The sequence below is a fragment of the Notolepis coatsorum genome (genome assembly GCF_963971535.1).
Source record: "Notolepis coatsorum genome assembly, chromosome: 17".
Classification (NCBI taxonomy): Eukaryota; Metazoa; Chordata; class Actinopteri; order Aulopiformes; family Paralepididae; genus Notolepis; species Notolepis coatsorum.
Window position 1 is genome coordinate 108,471,586 of NC_140181.1, and position 21,558 is coordinate 108,493,143.

At 45.2% G+C, this 21,558-nt stretch overlaps 1 protein-coding gene across 1 annotated transcript in view; it reads left to right on the forward strand.

The window, feature by feature from the left end:
• The window catches only part of LOC311243424 (C-C chemokine receptor type 3-like), a gene marked incomplete at both ends in the record, with an annotated part of 53,373 nt that overhangs the window by 11,543 nt on the left and 20,272 nt on the right, over positions 1 to 21,558 (forward strand). Inside the window, one exon of the mRNA XM_084332655.1 lies at positions 1,945 to 2,752. Coding sequence (XP_084188781.1) covers positions 1,945 to 2,752 — 808 coding nt within the window. The remainder of the gene's footprint in view (positions 1 to 1,944; positions 2,753 to 21,558) is intronic.

Consider the following 21,558-nt stretch of genomic DNA (forward strand, 5'->3'; position numbering starts at 1 on the left):
GCTCCTTCACCTCCTTCAGTTCCTTCACCTCCTTCACCTCCTTCAGCTCCTTCAGCTCCTTCACCTCCTTCACCTCCTTCAGCTCCTTCAGCTCCTTCAGTTCCTTCACCTCCTTCAGCTCCTTCAGCTCCTTCAGCTCCTTCAGCTCCTTCACCTCCTTCAGCTCCTTCAGTTCCTTCAGCTCCTTCAGCTCCTTCACCCCCTTCACCTCCTTCACCTCCTTCACCTCCTTCAGCTCCTTCAGCTCCTTCAGCTCCTTCAGTTCCTTCACCTCCTTCAGCTCCTTCAGTTCCTTCAGCTCCTTCAGCTCCTTCAGCTCCTTCAGCTCCTTCAGTTCCTTCACCTCCTTCAGCTCCTTCAGTTCCTTCAGCTCCTTCACCTCCTTCAGCTCCTTCAGTTCCTTCAGCTCCTTCAGCTCCTTCACCCCCTTCACCTCCTTCACCTCCTTCACCTCCTTCAGCTCCTTCAGCTCCTTCACCTCCTTCAGCTCCTTCACCCCCTTCACCTCCTTCACCTCCTTCAGCTCCTTCAGTTCCTTCAGCTCCTTCATCTCCTTCACCTACTTCACCTCCTTCAGCTCCTTCACCCCCTTCACCCCCTTCATCTCCTTCACCTCCTTCACCTCCTTCAGCCCTTCATCTCCTTCACCTCCTTCAGCTCCTTCACCTCCTTCACCTCCTTCAGCTCCTTCATCTCCTTCACCTCCTTCACCTCCTTCACCTTCTTCAGCTCCTTCACCTCCTTCACCTCCTTCAGCTCCTTCATCTCCTTCACCTCCTTCAGCCCTTCACCTCCTTCAGCCCTTCACCTCCTTCACCTCCTTCAGCTCCTTCAGCTCCTTCACCTCCTTCATCTCCTTCAGTTCCTTCACCTCCTTCAGCTCCTTCAGTTCCTTCACCTCCTTCACCTCCTTCATCCCTTCAGCTCCTTCATCTCCTTCACCTCCTTCACCTCCTTCACCTCCTTCATCTCCTTCAGTTCCTTCACCTCCTTCAGTTCCTTCACCTCCTTCAGCTCCTTCAGCTCCTTCAGTTCCTTCACCTCCTTCAGCTCCTTCAACTCCTTCACCTCCTTCAGCTCCTCCATCTCCTTCACCTCCTTCAGTTCCTTCACCTCCTTCACCGCCTTCAGCTCCTTCACCTCCTTCAGCTCCTTCAGCTCCTTCACCTCCTTCAGCTCCTTCAGCTCCTTCAGCTCCTTCAGCTCCTTCACCTCCTTCAGCTCCTTCACCTCCTTCAGTTCCTTCACCCCCTTCAGCTCCTTCAGCTCCTTCAGTTCCTTCACCTCCTTCAGCTCCTTCAGCTCCTTCAGCTCCTTCACCTCCTTCAGCTCCTTCACCTCCTTCAGTTCCTTCACCTCCTTCACCGCCTTCAGCTCCTTCACCTCCTTCAGCTCCTTCAGCTCCTTCAGTTCCTTCAGTTCCTTCAGCTCCTTCAGCTTCTTCACCTCCTTCAGTTCCTTCAGCTCCTTCAGTTCCTTCAGCTCCTTCAGCTTCTTCACCTCCTTCAGTTCCTTCAGTTCCTTCAGCTCCTTCACCTCCTTCAGTTAAATTTTAAAGAGTATTAAAGTGTAAAGTTAAGGGACTTTGTTACCTAGTGGGTACCAAGGGGGAAACAAAGGAAAAACATTTTCACTTATAATTATAATGTGTGTGTGGTGACCGGGCGTCACAGCAGCATGGGGGAGGGGAGGTACAGGTATGGGCAGGGTAATAGAATAAATACATAAATGTAGGCAATACAATTAGATCTGAATATAAAAACATGAGAAAAATAAACAGTGTAAACAGTATAATTAACTGAGTATAAAAATATGAGGGAAAATAAACAGTGTAAGCAACCGTGCAGATGGTTATAATATACGTTACATTAAATTCAGTTCAGAGACACGAATGCGATCTAGATGAGAAAATCACTTAAACTACTTCTTATCACGCCCTCCTAGGTAACAGCCTGGTGGTGTGCGTTCTGGCGAAACACCGCAAGCAGACCAACCTGACGGACATCTGCCTCCTCAACCTGGCCCTCGCCGACCTCCTCTTCATCTTCTCGCTGCCCTTCCTCGCCCACTACGCCGCCGTCCTCTCGTGGGTCTTCGGAGACTTCCTGTGCCGCCTCACCGCGGTGATCTACAAACTCGGCTTCTACGGCAGCATCTTCTTCATGGTCGCCATGACGCTGGACCGCTACACCGGCATCCTGCACCCTCACACCTCGGCGTGCCACCGCACGGTGGGGCTGGGCGTTCGCCTGTCCCTGTCGGTGTGGACGCTGAGCCTCCTCGTCTCCCTGCCCACCCTCATCTTCACCTCATCGAAGGAGGTGAGCGGACGCTCTGTGTGCATCACCCGCTACCCCAAGGGCAGCCACTGGGAAGAGTTCGACCTGCTAGAGATGAACATCCTGGGCTTCCTGGTTCCCTTGCTGGTGATGGTGTTCTGCTACTCCAGGATCTTCCCCAGGCTGCTGGCCCTCAGGAGCACAAAGAGGCACCGCGCCATAAAGCTGATCATCGTTGTTGTGGTCGTCTTCTTCTGCTTCTGGATGCCGTACAACGTCGTGGTCTTCCTGCTCTTCCTGCGGTCGCCTTCACCTCCTCCACCGCCGGGCGAGGGGGAGGGCATGAAACTGGCCATACAAGTCACAGAGACCATCGCGTTTGTTCACTGCTGCCTGAACCCCGTGATCTACGCCTTCGCGGGACAGAAGTTCATGCAGCGCGTCGTCGAGATGCTGAGGAGCTGGGCGCCTCGGTGCCTCTTCGCCTCCTCCACCAGGAGGAGCTCCATTACAAACATCTCAAAACAAACTGGTCAGACTACTGCTTGACCTTACTCCTAGAACCCACCTCACCCCTGCCCACTTTGACAACCTAGGATGGCTTAGAGTAGATGACAGAGTACAGCAACTTGCAATGGGCCTGGTCTACAAGATACACTACACGACCAAGGTACCCATGTACATGGCAAAATACTTCCCAAAGGTCAGTGAATACCACGATCACAACACCAGAGGGAGCTCCACAAATCATGTTAAACCCAGATTCGGCTCAAATAAGGGACTAAACACGTTTCGCAATTATGCCACATCAATGTGGAACGCCCTACCCAAAGCTGTAAAGGAATGTGGATCACTACCCACTTTCAAAACCTCTCTCAAGAGACACCTACGGGAGACTGCAATTCAACACTGGCCCCTGTAAATATCCTAACCCAACCCCCTCCAATGTACAGTCATTTACCTAGTATGGTTTTGTCAATAGTCCAATGTACAATTTTGTTTGTTTGTACAGAGTCTCCCCCCCCTCAATGTACAGTTTTGCTTGCTTATACAGTGTGCCCCCCCCCCCCCCCCCCCCAACCACCTCCAATGTAAATTACCCAGTATGGTTGTCAATATCCCAGTGTACCCAACCCCCCCCACCCAACCTCCTCCAATGTACAGTTTCTACGTCAAATGTATATACTCCCTTTTCTTGACTCCTTCTGTATCACAAACAGTACTGTATTTGCAAATCTGGTATGTCATAAATGTATAGATGTAGCAGTACTGACTATCTGTATGTCATGTATGTCATATATGTCCTGATGAATTGAAAATGGGGGACCCTGGTGGAAACAAGACGAAAGTCTTTCTCTGGTCTGCATCCCCTTAACAATTGTGTGTATTGAGCTGTACTGTATTGTACCCATTCTGCAATCTGTTAATAAAGTTTTCAATCAATCAATCAAAGTACAGGTTTGGGCAGGGTAATAGAAGAAAGACAGGAAGGCCTGCAACTTTAACATTAACATCCGGTGTGTATAAGCATATGATCAATTGACTGAAGTTTATTCAGGCCTTAATAAGGCTTTAAAAAAAATCAGCCACACCTAAATGTATGAGCACAACAAGGTTATTCTAATAATTTAAATAATCACTCCACTGATTTAGAGATTGGCACAATGTAGCTCTAAAAGTCTCTGTTTTTCTCTTTTATCTATGTATTCAATTTTATTCTAGCTCTCACTCCCTTTTTTTATCTTACATTGTTCTTTTCTATTTTTCTTCATTTTAAGGTGTTAGTGTTTGTCTCCAATCTTTTCCTTTTTCTGATGTTTCCTAGATAAGTTAGTAGAAGGTTCAAATGAATATATCAATGAAGGTATTCTTTTTTTCATTTTTCATAATATTTTACTACATTAAGGGAAGGCGCAAGACCAAAAGCGACATTCTATTGAATTAGAATGAAAATGTTAGATACTATGGCAATTAGCATAGGAAGAGTAGGATTACAAAGCTCAGTTTGGGCAATCCGGTGGCCTAAGGGAGGGAGTCATACGCGGAGGATGTGTCTATGGAACACAGGCCTGTACGACTCTCTGGGAGAGGGGGAAAAAGTTTTTTTTTATTTGTATATATATATGTTTTTAAGCTCGGCTCTCAACGGGACCTCAATAATTGGATGTACATCTATTGTAGCTTCGGACTCCAGAAGCATTACCAAAAACTACATAACAACATGTATAGATTATGGCTAGTTTGAATATAATGATATGGAACACTGGTGGGATAAATAAACAACACAAACGCAAAAGCGTGCTCACACTGATGAAAAAAGAACATGTGGACGTGGCTCTACTAAGCGAAACTCACATTTTAGAGGAAGACATAGATACGTTAGCGGACAACACATATCATAATATTAGTCACTCTTCTTTTGGTACGAGAACTCGAGGTGTAGCCATAGTCGTTAGACGTAAGTTAAATATTGAATTAAAGGGAGTATGGTCGGATGCAGATGGTCGTATAACTATAGCTATGATTGTACACAATAACAGGAAAATAGCGTTGGCAGCGGTATATGCTCCAAATTTGTACGAAGAGGGTTTCTTCTCTACACTAACCAATGCAATGTTAGACCTTCCCGATTACTCATTTATAATAGGTGCAGATTTTAATGCCATTTGGAATCCAAGGATGGACAAATCTTACCTCGCCTTTTCCAGCGAACAAAAGAATTCATCTAAAGCATTAAAGATCGAAGATTACAGGTGTAAATGACTTATGGCGATCACTTAATCCCACGACCCGAAAGTACTCTTGTCGATCTGCGAGACATAACACATTATCCAGAATAGATTATGTCTTTGCATCCCCGAGACTATTTGATAAATATGAAGTGGAAATGATACCCAATGCACTATCAGATCACTGTTATTTACTCCTAAAAGGAACATTTGGTATACTATCTTCCCGAGCCCCAAGATGGCGATTTAAATCGATGCTGCTTAATAACAAGGAATTCATTACACAACTCAAAGAAGCTCTTATAGTATTCCTACGGGAGAATGCAAACTCGGTGCAAGACCCCAGAATAATATGGATGTCGGTAAAGGGAATGATCAAGGATTTCACTGATAGCTTTTCCTCCAAAATGCGCAAGAATCAATGCACAAAACTGTCTGAACTGGAAACGCTTTACTCAACGTTATTTAATTCTTTAAAATACAACAACTCAACTCGACTAGAAAATCAAGTTAACGTACTAAAAATAGAGATCAATGCCATATACAGACAACAATCGGAAATACAAATACGCAGCACAAGACAACAGCAGTACTCCCAAGGTTCTAAACCTAGTCACCTATTAGCCATGCGATTAAGAATTAATGCAAAATTTGCAGATATAACTACCATTAGAGCACAACAAGTACTTGAAACAGACCCTGAAAAAATAAACTATACATTCAAAGAATTCTACTCCGACTTATATAAATCAGAAACGACCTTCGATCAAAACAAAATGGACACATATCTTAATCAAATTATTCTCCCTAAACTTTCAGAGGATGACGCTAAACAGTTAGAAACACCGATCACACTAGAGGAACTCAAGAAGGCCATATCCGAAATGCAAAGTGGTAAGGCTCCTGGAAGAGACGGTATCCCACCTGAAATGTACCTTTCTTGTTGGGACATAATTGGTCCCTTATTACTAAATATGATCTTATACTCAGTCAAGGAGGGGAACTTCCATAAAAACGACAATATTGCACTCATAACAGTCCTTCTCAAAAAAGACAAAGACCCCACAGAGTGCGGTAGTTACAGACCCTTAAGCCTCCTCGGAACCGATATCAAACTGTACTCTAAGGTATTAGCCATCAGATTACAAAAGCATATGACGTCTTTAGTTCATCCGGACCAAACTGGCTTCATAAGAGGCCGCCTGATCACTGATAACATAAGACGAATACTGCACGTACTAGATGCCGACAAGGACGACACCATACCTAAGGCGATGCTGTCCCTGGATGCTATGAAAGCCTTCGACAGGCTGGAATGGTCGTATCTATGGGCAGTATTAGAAAGGATGGGGTTAGGAAAAGGATTCATTGATATGATTAAAGTATTATACAAAGACCCATCGTCCATGATTACAACAGGTACAATCATCTCCAAAATCTTTCCGGTATCACACTCAGCCAGACAGGGTGGCCCTCTTAGTCCCGGACTATTCGATCTATCATTAGAGCCTTTAGCACAATATATAAGACAATCCCAATCCATAGAACCAATCGTAATCAAGGGCACACAACATAAAATTAGTTTATATGCGGACGACGTAATATTGTTCATGCAAAACCCCAACACCACATTGCCTCATCTGCTCAAGTTGATTGAGAACTTTGGTGATTTATCGGGATTTAAGATAAATTGGCCGAAGTCGGCTTTCCTTCCACTTAACACCCCTGCAAAAAAAGATATAACCCTCCCAGGAGAGATACCTATGGTAAAACATTTTAGATGCTTGGGAGTGGAAATATTCCCCACCATAAGACAAACGGTGAAGCACAATTACACAAAAATCCAAAACAAAATCAAAGACGACCTTGATAGGTGGGCAAAACTTAAAAACTCAGTACAGGCACGGATATCAATAGTTAAGATGGATGTACTACCTAGAATCAACTTCTTCAGTTCAATGCTACCGTTACCCCCTCCAGAGTGTTACTTGACAAGATTACACTCCTCCACATACAAATTTATTTGGAATAACAAACCACCACGTATAAAAAGATCCACCGCACAGAGAAATAAAGCAGACGGTGGCATGGCATTTCCAGATTTTTTCCACTATTTTAAGGCGTACACATTAAGACCATTGACAACATGGTTTGATCCCCAAGCATTAGTATCCTGGAGAAAATTAGAAGAAAACATAGTAGCCCCACATAGACTGAAGGACATAGCATACACTAAACTACCAATCAAACATTGTGAACGGAAATTTGGCCCCATAATTACCCATGCGATCCGGATATGGCGTGAAACACAAAAAAAATATCCTAACCCACATAAATGGCACAATCATACTCCCTTATTCAATAACAATGCACTCTTAATTGAAAAACGACCTATAAGATTCCCTATATGGGAAGAGCAAGGCATACACTCATTAGGGGACATTTTTAACAAACAGGGTTTTTGTAGTTATGGAGAAATATGCAAAAAATGTAATCTCACCAAGTCCACATGGCTTTTTTACATACAGTTACGGCTATGTTTGAAGTCTCACGGTGTTCCATTAGACATACCAATTGAACACCACAGATACCACAAATTCTTCTATGAAAGAGAGACATCGAGAGGTTTTGTTTCAGATTTTTATCATCAATTACTAACGTCCTCGTATGAAACCCTCCAACTAGACTCTGTCTGGAGGAGGGATATACCAGACCTGGAAAGTGACTTTGATTGGCAAGGAGCCTGGGCAAATGTCCGACTTACATCAAGGAACCCGGACCATCAACAAATCAATCTTAACTATATTCACAGGACATACTTGACTCCTATAAGACTGAACAGAATGGGTCTTAAACAAGACTCCAAATGCTCCCAATGTACAAATGGGGACGAAGGGACATTTTATGCACATGTATTGGGACTGCCCACCAGTTAAGACATTCTGGAAAGATGTGACCCAACAATTATCAAAACTTGTATCTTGGAATATACCTGTACACCCCTCTGTATTACTATTGAATGATGTTTTTGAGTTTGCAGTAAATCCACAGCTAAAGAGATTGGTTTTATCGGGTATCACAGTAGCTAAAAAGCTGATCGCATCACGCTGGTTTCAACTGGAAAAAATGTGCCGGAAAGTTTGGTTTCTTACATATCTCGATGTGATTTATCAAGAAATATCTACAGCAAGAATTCTGGGTCTCAATGAATCCAAAATGTCAATGTGGTTAGAAGTGGTGGAGAGAATAAAAGCTAGCTTATAATGGTAGTGTCTGGTTAGGAGCGGGGGATAATGGAGGTACTATCCAAAGAGGGGTCCGGGAGGGGGGGGTTCGAGCTGGAGCATAATGTGTAGGTTTTTAGATAACAGGTATTAGGGGTATATCCTGTATAAGACATTGGTATAAATGGTAATTTCGTTGGATATACACTGTATATTAATGCTTGTGTATCTTATCGTGTGTTGTCATGTTTGTTTATATGTGTGTTTAAAAAATAATAAAAAAAATAAAAAATAAAAAAAAAGAAAGACAGGTAGGATAGGTAGTAATAAAAATAGAACATGGAACAAAGTGCAAGTAGTAATGATAATAGTGATTAACAGTCCTAACAGTGTTTATTATTAAGAGTCGGACAGTCCTAACAGTGATTATTATTAAGAGTCAGATAGTCCTAACAGTGATTATTATTAAGAGTCAGATAGTCCTAACAGTGATTATTATTAAGAGTCAGATAGTCCTAATAGTGTTTATTATTAAGAGTCAGATAGTCCTAACAGTGATTATTATTAAGAGTCAGATAGTCCTAACAGTGATGTAATGGGAATTATTAAAGGACAAACGATGAGCCGCTTACATTAATCATTCTGAGTCATTATTAATAATAATAGAAAGGTTTATTTAATAAAGACAGTTCATGACAGCGTGGCCACGCTGCCAGACCAGTCACCCCCCCCAGAGGCAGACATGTTAACCCACTAGCGTCTGACAGGGGACTGGCCTCGAGGCCTCGTCCGACACACAATTGAATACATGAAATTACGTAGAAGAAAACAAAATGGCTGGTTAGAGAAATTAATAATACGACTATGTTATGGCTAAGCCTGGAAGGAAAAAACAGCTCCATCTTACAGTTCCCATGACCTTGGGTTCTGTATCGTTAGTGGCTTAGCTTGGCATCGCCTTCTGCACTATCTCGCGTACGTGCACGCGTACTGAATAAACCACAAATGTACCTCTAATACCAGTATTAGTCTGACCACACCCCTCATCAGCTTACCTTCATAAGCAGGTGTGTGGTCACCTGCTCTCCTCCTTCTCGCTTTCACCACAAGGAAGAGGTGCCTCGGTAGATCCCCACACTTGACACCATGATGGAAGAAATTGGATTAGGAACAGCTTGGGAAACAAGGATACGTTGACATCATATCTTTATTTTCTCTCTCACTATTTTCGAGAAAATACGGCGATATTGTCTTCGTACTGGAGTGTCTAGAAGATGATGATCATTCTACAAACCCTCCACCGGTTTTCGTATTGGGAGCACGCCGCTGCATGCTTCTCAACTGCAGTTCCTTGCTGTGTTTGTTGGGGTGAAACCTGTCAGGCCACAGCTGAACTGTCGGACATGCCGCTGTTGTGAGGAGCGGTGCGTTCCAGGTTGGGTGAGTAGTGTTTGCTGGCGGGCTCCACTTGTCTGTTAGTGCTATGGGGGCTACTAGACAAAGTTTATGGAAACCGGCCCCAGGCTAGGGTCCTTTGTTTAGCCGTCTAGGCGACAGAAGGCCTTGGTCTGGCGACCATTATAGTTTTAACTAGTGGGCCGCGACCATTGACACTGGTGATCCCTGTGTGTTCTGGACGAGTGGATTCTCTCTGTCACCGTGTTAAGACCCCATCTTTCATATCCAAATGAGAGTATTCCTTCACGAGGGGATATGTGCATGTAATGTGCGATAGCGGCAGATTCATGTTCAAAGTCAGCTATACAGGCCAGTTGGTACTGTGCTGATTCCGCCGGACGTGTTAATGTCACCGTTGTGAAGCGGTGTTGACGTCTTGTTTTCTCTTTTCTCTTAAAAAGTGAGGAGGGTTCAGAACGGCGGCCTGTCTGGGTGAGTGTTATGTCATTGTTTACATGTTCATAGCTTACGGTTAGCCGGTCGGTGGCCTGGCGCGGGGTAGCTTGGCTTCTCGCGCGCCGCCGGGAGCTCGCTCCTGATCGCGTGCGTCGTAGATCGGCGTCTCGCGAGCGGAAGCGATAGCACCCGAACGGTTGGAGCAGCCGTTAGCTTGATGCTATTCTGTTGAACGTGCTTTGATTTTTAACATGTTTTACACTCTTGACCACGACGTCATCCTTGACAGGGGATGTTCGTCAACCCTGCCTGAGCCTAGACGGGGATTGCGTCAACAAAGAGGGCTGTGTTCTACGGTGGCTTGTGACTGCACTTCGCTGATCTGCGTTCCGGGCAGGTACGGGGTTGGCCAGACCCTCATAACACGTCTTCTGGTTTTACCTTGCTAAATGTATTGTGAATGACGGTGTTTTTTCCCAAAACGTGTGTTGTTGCAATGCATTTGAGATACGTTGCGGGTTGTGTGTGAGCTGTTTTTGTCACTGGCAGTAGCTTCTCCGTGCAGGTCGTGATGTATTGATCTGGTTGTTGTGTGAGAAACATCATGGTGTTTATGTGTACCGTGTACTCACTACTAAGGCAACTAACCTATGAAGCTATGCTTGGTGACGAGTGAGTAAAAGAATGTTCTTTCTCAGACTGTAATGACAATGGACAGTGAGTTCACACATTAGCAGGTTTTCCTGTTTTAACTGGCCGTATTGAGGGTAAAATAGGAGGATTGTGTTTTTCCCCCCCCGGTTCCCTGGGGACTTTATCACCTCCTATCAGACATGTTGTGCATTAATTGTGTCTTTTGTGTGGTAGGGATACGATGTAACTCTCAGCTTGATTGCTGAGGTTGTGCTAAATCTGCTGGAGAAACTTATTTCCTAAAGGGAAATTGGTTTGGTTGCTGTCATGTGTGCTTAGCAAGGCCTGTGGTCGATACTAATCAAGAATGATGTATTCTCTCATTGTGATGATGATGGGTTGTGTGTGTCATGTGACCTACAACTGGGTTGTACTGGCCACAGAAGCACATGTGTATGTTGGACCGGGGTTCTTAGAGCCCTCTCTATTCTGTGTTTTTCCTTAGTAAAAATCAGATAGCAGGTTAGCTCGTGCGCTGTGTGGAGCTGTGAAACGCTTCATAGAGCTGACTATGACTGTGTCATATTCTCTTTTTGTCGTTACGTCGTATCATGGGTGTGGGGTCGTAAAGGGGTGAACTGGTAACCTTTCCTCTCCCCATTGTTCTGTCGGTCAGGGGTACACCCCCTGTCCTTCAAGGTTCCCGTCACGTGGCGGTTCGGCACGTTACGGGGGGGGGGGGGGGGGGGGGGGAGGGAGTTCCTGGTCCCACGGCCTGGTATATTGGGCGTGTGCACCGCAGGAATTCCCCCGCCATAGAGTACGTCACCGTGCGCGTCTCTGTTGGTAGGACTTCCGTGTGCTGTTCAGGTCCATGTGATGGATCTGTTTTCAGGGGGGGTGGTCAGGGCTCCTCCTCACCAAGCGCCTACTCAGGCCTTCTGTGAGTTCGGACTCCTTCTTCCATGTGATCCATGTGAGGAAGCCTCCATCAGAGTACAGAGCCTTCCTCCTCAGATTGTCAAAGTGAGTGGACCCTCTAGAAGGGTCCTTTTCTATTGTATGTATATTCGATTCAATTCGTTTATTGAGTGTGTATGGGTTCGGTGCCTCTTCCCCGGAGGCCCTAAAACCAGTTTTTTACATGGCTCAAGGTGCAATATATTCTTTTCAATCTGTACAGCTCGCGTGGGAAGTCTCTCTGGGGATCCCCGTCTCTTTCCTATGGGAGGGTGGTGGGATGTAAAAATGTGAACATTTTTTACCCCGGCTGTGTAGACTGGGATACATACTGTTGATGCTTCCTTCTTTCTATTCCAGAAGTGTTGGAGTTAGGGAGTGTCACACCCCTCTTGTCGTTCCCCTGGGCGCCTTGGGGATTCAATGACAGGTCTAAATAGCCTGTTCATTGATGGGGGTGTGTCCCGACGCACGTATAGTGCTAGCTCGCTGTAAACAGGCGATTGACTGGCACGCCTTAGTTGCTTGTGGTTGAAACAGCGTTTTTATAAAGCAACTGAGATGGGGGTTTTTCCTCTTCCGGCGACCACATCCCATGACCTGGGTGGGTTGTCGACGGATCCTCGTTCATGTCTGGGGGATGATGACGGGATGGATCTGAACATATGTAGTGGGGTCTCACGCCCTTGGGGTGGGCCACCAGGCGCGGTTCGTCCCGACGTCTGGGTGGCGCCTTCTTTTCATGTTAAGATCAACACGCATATCTGCCCTTCTCCTGGAGTAGGCATGTCGGCGTGGTTAGGGCACGGGACTGGTTCTGGTCACGCTGGTCCAGATCAGTTGAACCCGTTGTCCGCCGGGGATGCAGATCTGCTGTTCTGGTACCCTGAGGGACTTGGGCTTTTTTCAGGGGGAAAAATGCCAGGTCGGTCTGGGTGTCACAGGGTTAAGCGCTATGGAGACCCTGGTTGGGTATGTTTTTACTCAGCACTGTCGTCATGGCTTACAGCCATGCCATTCTGTACGCGCTCGATCTCGTCGGATCTCGGCCGCTACACAGGTTGGTCCTGGTTAGTACTTGGTTGGGAGACCGCCGGGGAATACCAGGTACGGTGTGCTTAGGGGCTGGTTCTCCATTGTTTTTCGCTCCTCTCTCACGCATGGCGAAGAGGGGCCTGTGGGGGTGGTTTTTTGACCTCCTCTGGTGACCCTGTGCTTCCCGTACCGCCAGGCCCGGTCCGAAGTGATGTTTGCGACCCGTAGGCCTGGGTTAACCCTTTTTGGAAACTGAAACACTTGTACTGCGGTATAGCCGGTGTATACCCGCAGGTGTGTTTTGGAGTTTTTTCTTGAGGGGTTATAGGAACAACCACCGCATTGGGTAACACCGAGGTGGTTGGTTCCCTGGTGTGTTGGAGCAGTGTCAACTCCCGGGTTCACCGGTTGAGGGTGCCCCTGCACGTTCATGACGTCTGCCAATCGTGTCAGCCTTCTCTGCCTCGACCCCTCTGGGTGGGGGTTGTTAAATGGAGGCTTGGTCATGCAACACCGCCAGCTTACGCTCCTTCCGCCGGGGCGGCTGTGTTCAGCTGTCCCCTCTGGCGCCTGTCTCGTCCGCAGTCTCCAGGCTAGGGTTAACAGCCTGTTGCCTGGTTTTTCCCCGGTGCGCTGCCTGCTTCCGTTGGTTAACCTTTTTTGTGTGCTTACGGCCATGCTGCCTGCCTATTCTGCAGGGTCAGTGTGCCAGGCGGTGTACTATTGGGGGGACGGGGCCCGCTCGGCTTACTGGCCTGGTTGGTTCCGCCTGGGAATACCAGGTGCAGTAACTGAGGGGCCTTTGTCCGAATACGCTGGCGATGTGGGGGGCGGGGCACTACGTGCCCACCTGGTGGGGTCTTGATGCTGGCATCATGGACTTCTCCGGGCCCCCATTCCAGGGAGTCCAGTCCTTTTGGTGGGTCTGGGTCTTCCTTCGTGCTCCGCTGCTACGGCCTTGCCACGGGGTTGGGTTTGCCCTTGACCCCGTGATTCTGGGGGCAGTAACGAGGTTGTTCCTCCGTTCGTTCCCGGGTGGCATGCGGGTTGTGCGTGTGTGTAGTCGTGGGTCAAGCCACGGTCTGCTCACCCTGTGCGTTGAGTTGCTTGAGTGCCTCTTCGCACGGTCGGGTCCGTCGCCCTCCCGTGACGTCCCTAATAGGGGGGCTACCCTCCATTAGGGGGGGTCGGGGGGGCTCGGCCCTCCCTGTTCTGATGGTTTTGGGGGGCTGTCAGCGGGGTGTATTTGTCAGCCAAGTGGCTCCGCTTGGCCTCCCTTGTGCAGAAGGCGATGCCAAGCTAAGCCACTAACGATACAGAACGTTAGGTTATGACTATAACCAAGTTCTGTTAGTTAGGGGCGATGCTTGGCATCGGACGCCGCTGCAGCCCTTGTCCTCACCTTGTGGTGAAAGCTTGGGAAGGAGGAGAGCAGGTGACCACACACCTGCTTATGAAGGTAAGCTGATGAGGGGTGTGGTCAGACTAATACTGGTATTAGAGGTACATTTGTGGTTTATTCAGTACGCGTGCACGTACGCGAGATAGTGCAGAAGGCGATGCCAAGCATCGCCCCTAACTAACAGAACTTGGTTATAGTCATAACCTAACGTTATAGCTCTATGGCTGGTAGGAACAGCAACTTCATTACGACTGAGAGAATGATAGAGTATCTTAAAGAGACATACACACATTAACCAGTAAATCTGGTTGGACTGAAACTCAAGCTGTATGACATGATAAAATAACAGAGACTCATAATGACATGATAATATATTCCACGACAGTTCCCTCCTCTTGATAATTATTAATCACAATCATTTATCATTTCATAAAGACAACAAAAAATATTATCATTCAAACACAGATTATAATAACCCAGCAAAAACTATTTTTATTATCTAAAAAACAAAAGGTCCTCTGCATAGACCCCGTGTCACGTGCAAAAGAGAAGTTGTCATAACAGCAACCCTCATTAGCGTCTCTTTGCAAATGCCCAGACGGATGGTCGGAGGACTCAAGGGTACAGTGTCCAGTCTCTGGTTTTGTCAAGGCCATACTTCTCCCACCACCAAGCTGAAAAATTGAAATCACAAAAGAAAACACAGGGCAGTACCTTGCAAGATAGACTGCGCTCACGAAATATAACATAGCGAAAACAGAATACACGTGACTGCATTCTCCGGGAGATAGCCAAAACAAAACAAAAACAATCTGCAGACTCCTCACAAAGAATGAAAAAAATAACTGGTTACTATTATAATGCACAACATATTACAAAATCTCCACCTGAATCAAAGAAAGTTCATTACATCATTACCTAACATCTTTTAGGACGATACTGTAATATCTGCATGTATTGTGGTTCAAACCTAAGCATTGTGGGTAAAACTTGCCTCATCCCGGAAACGGTCTCTTCTCCCTCCCCCGGTCGCTGGTCCAAGCACCCCCCCTCTGCAGTCCATGTATGCCGTGGCTCGGTCCTGATGATCCTCCCCTCCGATGCAAGGAGCCTGTCCGGTGAATGGCTTAGACCTGCTGGAAACTGTCTCTAAGATCTTTATCTCAGGACCACTGATCCTATCAGACTGGAGTCAGCTGTCGGTTGATGGTCTTAGCGCCCCATCGTTCACTAGCCGATAGGCCCTCTGCCTCCTAGTTCTGGAGCAGATTGGGACAGCTTACTTTCACAGAAACCAGCTGTAGTCGGTCCCCCCACTCAGGCCCTTGGTTGTGGCCCTGATGGAACAGGCCTGCTAGAAACTGTCTCAGTGTCCATGCTGTAGCTGCAGAGTGGAGCTCTGGTCCAGTAGATTAGCTGGGCCAGCTTGTCTCCCCGTAATCAGCTGTAGTCGGTTCCCCCGTCAGGTTCTGCTGGAAACCGTCTCACAGATCTGATGGTCACGGAGTACTGTCCATGTGTCACCGCTGTAACTGCAGAAGCCTGGTACAGACAGTGGTCCTCTGCGCGTCCTCCTCTTGGTCAGAGATGGGTGCCCGGACCGCAAGGAGAGTGAAGAGACCGTTCAGCGAGACCCCACCACAGAAAAAAGAAAGAAAAAACCATCAGTACATAGCTAAATCTTTTAATAACGAATCATTCTTAGATGATATTGTTCTTTCTGATACTTATTGTTATGGGAGATTTATAATATAATATGAGCAATAACTTGTAATGTTATCAGTACATGGCTCAAACACAACTGAACACAATCACGTGCACTCCTGTGACATACGAATAAGATTAAAGAGAGAGAAAGAAAATAAAGAATTAATAATAAAAAACTGTATTCTGAAGCTGGACGAAGGTCATTCAATCACACTGTCACTCAGGGGTGACATGTTGTAGTTCTCACCTCCTTACCAGAGGACAGGTCTAAGACTGAACTGAACTTAAAGGGGAGACACTGCAGGTGAACTAATATATATCACACTGAAACTTCCCCAGTTCACTACTTACATTAAGACACTACCCCTTTTTTTTTTTTTTTTTTCACAATTGTATGTTCAAACATGCACATGAGGCCTGATCTACTTAAATATGCACTAATTTGCATATAATTCCAGGACAGAAATCTGAACATTGGATAAAGCCATTTTCAAAATTATAGCTCCATTTTGTCATTGTTATGGCAACATTCCATACTATGCCAAATCACATATGAATAGAACTGGACAAACCAAATAAACAAAAAATAAAAACCCACTCTCGCTGGCAGTGTGCTAAACATCCTGCCTCTGAACCACTCCTTCTATCGCCCTTTGCTAAGCCAACACATTTCGATCACTGTGTGTATTGAGCCCCACTGTACTTTTAAGGAGGAATTTTAAATCAATAACTTGTTCTGAGGCCAAAGTTTGAAATAAGGAATGGAAGATAGTTTTAATTCCTCACACTGATCAATTGATAAGGAATGCGCAGTTGGTAATCAGACCATGTAAACAAATGTCCGATCACCAAGTGAGAGCGATCTTTCGTTCGGCAAGACAGTTAATACACACATATGACGTGGAAGGAGCTGGAACATCACCCTGAGGATTGGCTGAAATGACTATTATGGCTGCTTTACAAGGAAAACAGAACGGATCCCATAACAATGTCACTTATGGCCTTATAGCAAGGATCAACATAGATCATAACCAAATTGTTTTGACTGGCTAATGTGTGCCTCTCTTAAAGAGAAACGCACATACTACGCTGATACCTGATGACAGCGCCCTCTCATACAATACCAAAATCTTTAAAGAGGACTGTTGTTCATCGTGCCATCAATCATTGGAATAACTGCCCACTGAACATAAGTAAATTGAATAGTAAAGTGTCTTTCAAATACCACCTAAGAATGCACTACTTAAATATGTGAGCTGATGTTGATAATGATGTCTGCCCCCCCATTATACCTGTCTCTCCCCCCAATATATATATATATATATACACATAACATATATATATACATATATATATATACAGTGGCTTCCCCTCGCCACAATGTATAGCAAAATAAAGCCCAAAATATACACTATCTCTATTGGAATGGAGACTTCAGCTCAGGCGACAGCTAATGGGGATCCTTTTCAACAATAAACCCGCCTTCTGGTTGTCATGCGACGTGTTGTCATGACAACTGCGTTTAACCTTTACACACACTTCAAAACGTTTCTCTACTGTTGCATTAAAGAGGTCACCCCTCTCCCTCGCTCTGGGCCTCCAGTACACTCTAATCTCAGATGTTCTAATGAGGAATGTCAACAAACATTCTCTCGCTGGCAGTGTGGCAATATGACTTGCTGCACAGGATAAACTAGGGATGGGCAAAAATAATCCAGATCGATTGATCACATGATGTACTCGAGTACTCGTGGAGGAAAACGCTGTACAAAATAAACTTATTTTCCGGTGTTTTAGACTTTTATTTTGAAGCCCACCGCTCCGTCTTTTCCGGTGTTCTAGACTTTTATTATGAAGCCCACCGACCGGACCGGAAGTATTGTTGTGTGATTATCACGACAGCCGCTTTGTATTCCCTTGTAAACGACAACGAACCAGAGCCGCGTTGGGAACCCTGTTGGTAAAAGCAATGACGCCTGCCGCGGACGTCAAGTTGATAAAGTTCCTATAATAACTTTACGAAACGTGTGAAGACATTTTGATCGACTTCTTTTTTTTTAGTTCATGTTATTAGATTAAGCACTTATTGTATACACATGAAGCACTAGATAGACTATTTGTTTAGTTCAATAGTTGTTCTTAAAGAAACATTCCCATCAGGCACCTCGCGGAACCCCTGTGTGCCCCGTGGTGTGCAGGCAATCTACCCGTTATGTCAGTCCTTTGACCACCCGCTTATTGTAAACAATCATGCATGCACTTGTTTTAATGTTGTTCTGTGTCGTTAGCCACGCTATATGTTGTATTCATTTTGTTAGCTATTTAGCCAATGTTGTTATCACTGAACGAACACCACCAAAACGTTACTGATCTCTAATCCTCATTTAGCAGCCCAATTTCTCCGGCAGTAGCTATGTATTGATCACAGACACAAGTGTCAATCTATGTAAATATTGATGAGTATTTTGGTGGCTGATACAATGTGATGATGAGCAAAAACAGTCCAGCTCTACTATCAATAACAAGATACTAACTGACGTAAATTCACCCATGGCAATGTCAACACACACAAACGATGCAGATAAACACAAACGATGCAGATAAACACAAACGATGCAGATAAAATAGTGAATTGTTTATCCCCTATCACAGCGTGCGTGCATGTAAACGTGTGTGTGTGTGTGCCTACACAGACAGAGGAACATATTTCTATGTAATATAACAGCGTGCACAGCCTGTGCTACCGTATGCACTTGTTTCTATTCTATCCTGTATTTAATAAAAATAATTACCCATATTTGTGCCTTTATGGCTGCTCTCTTTTTTTTTTTTTATGTTGATTCAAAACAGGGTATATATTGAAATGTATTTAAATCCCAGTCTCAAAGGTATACCTAAACCCTATACACTTTATGATAACTTTGGAGCTACTAATACAAATTTCAGAAGGCCCATTGTCAGTGATTTGTTCACATGGCCTTAATATATTGCTGTACCTGTATCTCCATCGATCTGTGTGCGTGCATGTGAGTGTGCGCTATACTTTGCCTGAGCTCAGGTCGATGTCTCCCCGCCGTGCGTCCAGCCAATGCGCTGTGGGCCCGTCCCGTCCTGCACCTCCGCACGCCATTGTGCTTTTTTCCCCTCGAACACCTCCTTATAGGCTCTATAGGTCTTTACACCAATGCCCGGCGCACCGGAGTTGATGGTCGCCGGCGAGACCAGCGGATAGGAGACGGGACGGCCGGTGACAGTGACGCACACGGAAAGACACCGAGCCCAAAATCCAGCCCCGGGCACACCGTGGGAGAAAAGACAGAAAAACAGATTCTTAGCTTCTCCCGTCATGACCCCACAGGCCCCCCTTTCTGGCCCCTCTAAACTGTCCACATTTTCCATTTTCTAGGTAAACTCAAACCAAACAGAAAATAAAAGACAACAAATAAAAACCCACAATAAAATATGTGGCAACAAATCGTTTCCTCTGAACACTTTCGAGAAAAAAGCTCTGTGGAGTAGCGTATCACGCCTAATTATCGGATACAATGCCCCTATCTTATTTCTTTTCAGAAAAACTGCAGTATGACCAGATAAGACAGTGGAAAACTAATCACACGACATAAGCCCCTGTCCCCCTATCTTTTGGCATCCCACGCACGGTCCAACTTCCCGCCTCCTTGTTAGGAAAACAACCAAAAAACCCAGAATCAGTGCCTAAAACCCTTTCCACTATACTCCACAGTACATTCTGCACACGCCTACAATATCGGATACAAATGTAATTCACGCCTAATTATCGGAACATACCTCTTAATTTAAAGTGTCCAGAGGAAAACCATAAAAAAGGTACCCAAAAAAAACAATACTATGTACAAATTATGTAGTCCCCAAAAATTGGTTCCTCCTGAGCACTCGGAGACAAAAAGCTCTGTAAACAGCGTACAGCCAGAACATACCCCTTAAATCCCAGTACTCAAGGAAACACAGGGGGGTTACACACATTATCCTATATTCAATACCCCACTCGCATAAGTACTTTATAGATAGAAACAAAAACCGCTTTTAAACAGAATGGCTACTTTATACATAACCGCTTTTAAACAGAATGGCCACTTTATAAATAACCGCTTCTAAACAGAATGGCTACTTTATACATAACCGCTTTTAAACAGGATGGCCACTTTATAAATAACCGCTTTTAAACAGAATGGCTACTTTATACATAACCGCTTTTAAACAGAATGGCCTCTTTATAAATAACCGCTTTTAAACAGAATGGCTACTTTATAAATAACCGCTTCTAAACAGAATGCCCAGCTCACCGAATATCTCCCCCACGCTCCCATGGATTCTAGCCGTAGTTGGCAGCCAAACTGACGCTAGCAAGCGGTTCCTCACTCCCTTCCCATCATGTGCGGGGGAGTATTGAGGAGAAGAAAGCGCTTTCCCTGAAGCCCAAGACTTCAACCTGCCCGCATAGCGCCTCGGCTCGCGGCCAACTCGACCCCCATCGCTCTAAAATATATATTAACCTAATTAAAAAAAATACCCCATAATTCTTCTCGTCGTCAACATATTTTATTATACTCGTGGTAGGCCCCCGCACCCCGTCTATAAGGCACGAGCCTAATCCCTGCCTAATACATTCGGGACGTACCAAGATTGAGAAACTATAGAAAAAAAAACATCGCCAGTCTACCAAGCACAGTAATACACCAATACAATGAAAAAAAATAACCACTGCAGAGCACATAGTAATATACATTTAAAAAATAGCTCTGACCGGCACCATGTTCTAGTTTAGACCTCTAATTATAAATTTAAAAACAAAAAATGTTTTAAACAGAAATCAGAATGTCAACAGCTCACCGAGTGTTCCTCATCACGCGTCCCCAAGGTTCATGCCGGAGGTGACAGCCAAGCGGACGGCGCAGCTGGTTCTCTCCCCTCGGTGTCTCGCACGGAGGAGCCTCGAGACAGCGCTCCCCCGGAATTCCAGGATTCACCCTTTCTGCAGAGTCCGTTTGGCGGCCGACCTCGACACCCATCGGTTAAAAAAAACATCTCGTCGCCATCTGTAATGGGAATTATTAAAGGACAAACGATGAGCCGCTTACATTAATCATTCTGAGTCATTATTAATAATAATAGAAAGGTTTATTTAATAAAGACAGTTCATGACAGCGTGGCCACGCTGCCAGACCAGTCACCCCCCCAGAGGCAGACATGTTAACCCACTAGCGTCTGACAGGGGACTGGCCTCGAGGCCTCGTCCGACACACAATTGAATACATGAAATTACGTAGAAGAAAACAAAATGGCTGGTTAGAGAAATTAATAATACGACTATGTTATGGCTAAGCCTGGAAGGAAAAAACAGCTCCATCTTACAGTTCCCATGACCTTGGGTTATAGCTCTATGGCTGGTAGGAACAGCAACTTCATTACGACTGAGAGAATGATAGAGTATCTTAAAGAGACATACACACATTAACCAGTAAATCTGGTTGGACTGAAACTCAAGCTGTATGACATGATAAAATAACAGAGACTCATAATGACATGATAATATATTCCACGACAGTGATTATTATTAAGAGTCAGATAGTCCTAACAGTGTTTATTATTAAGAGTCAGATAGTCCTAACAGTGTTTATTATTAAGAGTCAGATAGTCCTAATCGTGTTTATTATTAAGAGTCAGATAGTCCTAATAGTGTTTATTATTAAGAGTCA